Source organism: Pseudocercospora fijiensis (genome assembly GCF_000340215.1).
Source record: "Pseudocercospora fijiensis CIRAD86 unplaced genomic scaffold MYCFIscaffold_5, whole genome shotgun sequence".
Taxonomy (NCBI): Eukaryota; Fungi; Ascomycota; class Dothideomycetes; order Mycosphaerellales; family Mycosphaerellaceae; genus Pseudocercospora; species Pseudocercospora fijiensis.
This window is the reverse complement of record NW_006921536.1, coordinates 5640811-5647410: the sequence shown is the minus strand read 5'-3', so window position 1 is coordinate 5647410 and position 6600 is coordinate 5640811. Positions and strand designations below refer to the sequence as shown.

The following is a 6600-nucleotide window of genomic DNA, read 5'->3' as shown; positions in this document are numbered from 1 at the left end:
AATTATTATCGCCTATAGCCTATTAGCACTAGAAGCCGTTACTTAGTTACTAAAGGACCGCTTTAATATACGAGAACTAGGCGACCTTTACTACTATCTCGGCATGCGGATCATTCGCGACCGCAACTAGCGCACTATTTATATCGTTTAAGATGCCTATTTAAATCGGCTTAGTAAGAAGTATAGCATATAGGGCCGTATAGTACTAGCTACGCTAATAGCGCCTCGGTACGTTAAGATATCGATTTAGCGTATACCTAAGGGCTATACTACTAGCGCTGCCTTTAAGACTTAGTATTAGGAAGGAGTTAGTAAAGCACTATAGCTAGCTATAATTATACGACCTAATGCTTGCTATACTATAGGCCTACTATTACGATATATTTCTAACCCGACTAAGGAGCATTATACCGCACTTCTTTAGCTTATTAAGTACCTAGTTAGCACTCTTAGCCGTAGCTTGTGCTTCCGAGGAATATAGAATAAAAACGAGCTCAACTTTGTTAGATACTATAACGCTTCCTAGGCTAATAATCCGGTTACTCGTCGTTCTATAAGAGGCTTCTACTTTACGCTCGCTAGTAGACTACTACTATATAAGTTAGGCCGCTAGACCTTAGTTACTCTATCGTCTATAAAGGCTAAGTATATTTAGTTAACAACTAGCGCTAAGGAAGCCGTTGCTTTAGCTCGGTTGCTATAAGAAATTAGTTATAAGGGCACTATTAAGCCTATTACTCTATATAAGGATAATTAATTAGCAATCGCTATTACTTAGTCTACAAGTATTAATAGCCGTACTAAGCATATAGACGCTAGAGTCTACTACATCCGCGAGAAGATTACTAATAGTACTATCGTTATTACCTAGATTAGTATATACGATTAAATCGCTAATAGCTTTACTAAGCTACTTAATAAGCTTAAGCATAGTCGCTTTGTTTAGTAGTTAAACTTAGTAGATTATAAGGCTGCTATTGAGAGCGCTGCTTAGCCTACTACTAAGTACTAAATAGATAGAAGATATATATTTATTGTCCGGTTTAACTACTTGTTTGTTTAATTACTTTATTATAAAAGTAGTCTAGTTGTTTCTATACCTAATACCCCTTTGTTTTGCTTTAGTTTGCTTGTTTAGCTATATGTACGCGATAAGGGGGTAACTTAAAGAGTGTGTATATAGGCTATTACGTACATGATGCCTGAGGCTGCAACTGTGCACACTTCATCTTTGGGCTTTCTGTAATTAGCCCTTCTTCTGAATACATCACAGTTTACATCAAGTGAACTGTGACTGGGAGCGATTCAAGGCCGCTGAGCTTCCAAAATATCAACTTATACGTCTTGCTTGGCTTTCTCACGCCTGCGGACTCTTCACACTCAATCAGTTTCGTATCCCGGTACGCATGCTAATCAACGGCGAGCAATGCAAGGACTCCACCTTCCATGACGAGCAGGAGGCTTCATGGCGGGCGCTGAAATGCCTATCACCTGGATACCAAGAAGTCGTGTTTGACGTCGAGGTTAAATGGCCGCGTCGGTGTCTTCGAAAAACAGTACGTTGTCCGGACGGTCTCTGCTACCGTTGTTTGGGCCCGAGAATTCAGAAAGTTGGAATGTGGCGCGTAGACGACACGTACACGTTGGGGCAATTTTACGACGATGTTCAAGCTGTGATATGCTCCTAGAGGTATGTCTCAAGGTACATGGGACGATCTGGAACATCTCAAAAGCTGGGTGCCACTTTCGCGTCAGCAAGGCAGACGAAGTTTCCACCATACAACGCTCACTGCCATAGTAGGAAGGTGGGAAAGCGAGGACTCAGAGGCTCGAGTCTTCAAAGCGAATTCGAGAAATGGATCTAGGCAGGACGATTCGCATGTGGCAGCCGGTTGGTGACTAGCATCGGATCGCCTGGATGTGTCAGGACTCAAGAACTTTCGATTTGAATGCAACTGGCTGCGAGAAAAGCAAGAAGATATTTCCGCTGGAGATCATCTTGGATGGATGCGAAAGGCGCTGGGCGCGAACCCGAACGCCTTATGGCGAAGGATCAAACCCTTTCCAATGAGACATGATACGGCTAGACTGCCCGTGGCACAGACCAGAGGATTGGACATCAGGTATATCTAAAACGTGGGAGTTGTTGTCATAATCGCCTTTTCTGAGCACTGGGCCAATTCAGTCTTCGCCATAGGCTCGCTTCACGTGTGTTGAAGCGTGCCGGTAGTCTGTGAGGGCGCGTCCTTTCCAGCGTTATGTGGCATCCTCAATCCAGAATCCGTGATTTGCGGGACGAGCCTAGCGTGGTGATGGAACAAAGCCACTAACGTACCTGCCATCTGCATGTGACTGCCAAGATCCAATCGCGTCACCCGCACAACACGCTTCTTATTTGATCTCCATTACTCCTACATCATCCGTAGTCAAAGCATAAGAGTGACACGGCTTTACAAGAGCAGGTAAGCCTTTCCTCAACAGTACCACTACACCAGCGCTGACGGCATCTCAGTCATGGCAACAGCTGCGCGCTCCGCAGCGGAGCGAGTCTTCTCCATCGCTGAACTTCTGGAAGACATCGTCCTTCGTGTCATTCAAGATGAGCTCGACCATCCCGTTCTTGAAGAGAAAGTCTTGCACCTTACGACGGCCTTCAAGCTGCAAGGCATCAATCGCGACGCCTACCGCAACATTGCAGGATCTAAGAAAATACGCGAGCTGGCTCTCATCAGACTCGGCACTGAGAAACTTGATACTTGGGATCGCATCCGCTGGCTGAGCTCCACAATCTCGGGATGGGACTTTCGTGCATACAGACGAGCAACTCGCACTCGTCACGGTCATGTTGAACACGGACCTTCCATCCAACTCTCATCCGAGCCGCGGCGGCTGCGTCTCGATGATAACCCAGATGCTTCATGGAGAGCTCTTCCGTGCTTTCCTTCTGGTACACAGTCTACCACGCTGGAGATCTGGCAGTTCATACCAAGTCGCTTTTGGTACGCTGGCACGAACCTGCAGCCGCAAGCCAAGGATCTCGAATCAATGACGGGCGAGTACTGGAGGAAGAGATTGGCTGCCTGGAGACTGGATGATGGATATACGCTTGGTCAGCTATATGATGATGTGGGTAGGGTTGAGGACGAGCAGCGTCTAGGCATTTTCCAGAGGCTCGACATGCAGCAAGTTTGGTCACAGAGGATGATTGCTCTGCCGAAACGATGGTGATTGTTCGCTGGTGGCGTAGCTGGAGCAGAGTTCAGAGCATTCAAGAGGCGGAGAGAGGTTGCAAAGTACCGGAGGCACGGAAGCGATAATGCGTCACCGCATCTCCCAAGATGAGCACTACAGCTTTCAGGCCTAAGGTGGTCGCACATCTCACTCTCCTTGCCGTCCTCGCATGGATAAGGTTCAAGCATACTTGTTAATTAGTGAATAATCACTAATTAGTGCCTATAATTATAATTATAGTTAATAGTAAGTAAATAATTAGTAGTTATAGTTATATAATTACGTAATTAGCGACCGCAGTAACGATTAGGGTTAAGAAGGAGGTATATTTATAAGCTATCGTCGTCGTTAGCGCTAGATACTAAGTACGAGGCTACTAATAGGTCTTGTTCTTCCGGCTCTTCGAGTAAGGCTAATTCTAATAGCACTTTAGTAACCCCTATTCTTATCTAACTCTTCGAGTATTTATTTATTCGAATATAATCGCCGCTTAGTCGTATACGGTCCTATCTAGCAGTGCGGCGGCTCTTACTAAAGGTTCTCTCGGACTCCGCGGATATAGCGAATACGAACAATATATCGATAGTAAGTTACTATAGTACCGGATCGTAGGTCTTCCGTTACTAGACCTACTACTTAATAGGACTTATTTAAACCGGCTTCTTAAAGCTAACTATTAGTAGTACTATTAGACTCGAGTAGATAAAGGCTTCGAAGGGGTCTTTATTAGTAGCAACTAGGTCGGTTTAAGTATTAGGACTAAAGAGGTTATACGTAATTAGTATATAACTAGGCTCGAGTAAAGCTAGGGTCTTAATGCCTTAGGCAGGGCTTGGCGCTTAGTAATAGGCTAACTCTCCTACCTTCCTCCCTTTCCTTCTAGATCCTTATCGAATACTACTTATACCTACTACTACCCTATCTACCTACTAATATACCCTTCTTATATAGTATTCGATCTACCCTTTAAGGGTAGCAGCTAGATAGTCCTTATTTTAAGCTTTTAGCGGTATAGCCTCGAAAACCGTTAATCTAACTATATTACGCCCGAAGAACGGGACCTATATATACTATTCTATTAAAACAACCGTACTAATTATTAAGCAAGGCCTTCTATACGGCCTATTATATCGAGTTAATCGTACTAGACCGATATCTACTAATTCCGCTATATCCGTACTATAGGGGCCTATAATATATTATTAGTATTATCCCTTATTAGAATAGCCGGCTTATTACGAAGCAACAACCGCGGCGCTACTAGCAGCGCTAGCAATAACAACGCTAGTAGTATAGAGCCTATTAATAAAGAACCTATAGTTCTAGGCGATAATCTAGAATTGCCTATTAACGATATTCTTAATAATATTATTAATCGACGATATAGCTAACTAGCCTTTAGGCCCTAACTAGTAGGGAGACTTTAAGAAGCTACTTAAAATAGGCTTAATGCCCTACGTTAAGAGTAGTAGCTAAGGGATAACCTCCTCGAACTTCGCTACCTTTAGGAAGCTTCGACAATTACTACTAGACTAATAGTAGGACCTTCCTTACTAACTGTTTAAAAGAAGGATACTAAACTTAAGGACTGCACTATATTTAATAGCTCTAGTCGAAAGCAATACAACGACTATATTCGTAACTATAAGCTTAACTAGCGTAATATACCTAGGGCCCTTCTAGATAACTACTTATTAGTCGTCTACGCTATGCAATACATTAATAGCGACCTAAAACGTACCTAGGATAACTACTTTAACTCCCTTAATAATCAGACCGCTGTTTAGTAGCAGACCTATAAAACTATTATACTAGATACCCTTAGAGACCCTATACTAAGGCAATAATATACCTAGGACTAGTACCTTCGAGCTAAATAAAAGACTAATCAATCGGCTCGCTCGTTTAAGGCCTATTTAAAGACTCTAGAGGACGACCTTCTAGCTAAGACTAATTCTATATAGATTTCCGAGATACGCCTAAAACTTAGATAGGAGCTTATTCTCGAATTAGACCGCCGCCGTATATTGAAACAGGCTAACCTAACACGCATTTAATTTATAGTCGAAGTAGAAACAGCTAAACGAGCTGTCTAGCTCTAGTAACGACTAGAATCGAGGATCCGACTAGCTAGTACTAACCGCGGCAATTGTAGTGCTTGTAGAGGAAACTAAGGTTCCTACTAAAACAATACTACTAACAATAGGAATAGTAATAATAACTATAGAAGAGGCCGTAGCTAGCGGCTATATAGAGGAGGCCGCGATAGGGGCCGTAGAAGGGGCTCGTATCCCTATAGTACTAACCGCTCTACTAACAATAACAATAGCTATAGTAATCTACTAACCGGATTGAAGTGCTTTAACTATAATAGTACTAGCTATCTACTAGGCTAATGCGACAAACCTAGGGATTAGGCCCGGATTAACCGTACTTCCGCTAAATATAAGAAACACCTTTTAGCCGCTAACGCTACCCCTATTAGCTCTTCTAATTAGTCGAAAAAAGAATAAGCGCCGCACTAACTATTAGCCTTATACGGCGTAAGACTATCGACATTATACTAGCTATTATACGCACCTGCCTCGTATAGGATACGTATAGCACTAACTATAAAACTAAGGTTATACTAGATCTAAGAAATTTAGTTAGTGCCCTTATTAGCTATTACCTAGCTAAGCAATTAGACCTTCGACAATTGAATAGGGCTAACCTACTAACCCTTGCTTAGTTTAATAAAGCCCGGCACTTAACCTATAGGGCTTACTATATTCCTATAGTACTAAGAGACGACCTCGGTAATAAGCGTTTATTAGACTTTACTGCCTACGTAGTAGATATAGACAACCTATATAGAGGAGCTACTATTGTTATTAGTAACCCTATCCTTAAGCAATACGCTATAGCTATAGACCTAGGCAGTTAATAATAGCGATTTAGAATCGCTAGGAAAGAGGATATTAAGTATATCGACGTTAGCGAGTGCCCTAACGATATTAGGGTCCTATTTATTAGCAACCTAATACCTGCCTTAGCGGATCCGATAGCTAACCTTCTTAGTAGAGATAACGATAAACCTATACCCCCTAATAGTATAGATCCTAATTAGCTTGCTCGTATACTACTACCTATTCGAGAGACCTATATTAATGTATTTAAACACTACCTAGTATCGATATTGCCTATATTTAAAGAGACGGATTATAAGATTAACATTATAGAGGGTAAGGAGGTCCCCTTTAGGCTACTCTACAATCTTAGTAAGCGTAAACTCGCTATATTGCGTAAATATCTAGATAAGAACCTAGCTAATAGTCGAATTTAGTATAGTAATAGCCCTACTAGTGCACCTATCCTATTCGTACTAAA

The 6600-nt window shown here is 42.2% G+C and overlaps 1 protein-coding gene across 1 annotated transcript; it reads left to right on the top strand.

Annotated features, from left to right (window-relative positions):
* Window positions 1-1198: 1198 nt before the first annotated feature.
* On the top strand, window positions 1199-3408 carry MYCFIDRAFT_176060 (uncharacterized protein; the record flags this gene model as incomplete). Its single annotated transcript, XM_007929667.1, has 14 exons — window positions 1199-1242; window positions 1274-1540; window positions 1601-1664; window positions 1689-1805; window positions 1835-1895; window positions 1928-2094; window positions 2124-2136; window positions 2170-2220; window positions 2255-2283; window positions 2324-2331; window positions 2361-2439; window positions 2482-3224; window positions 3248-3285; window positions 3344-3408. The coding sequence occupies 14 exons, from the start codon at window positions 1199-1201 to the stop codon at window positions 3406-3408; spliced, it is 1746 nt and encodes a 581-aa protein (XP_007927858.1).
* Window positions 3409-6600: the final 3192 nt, after the last annotated feature.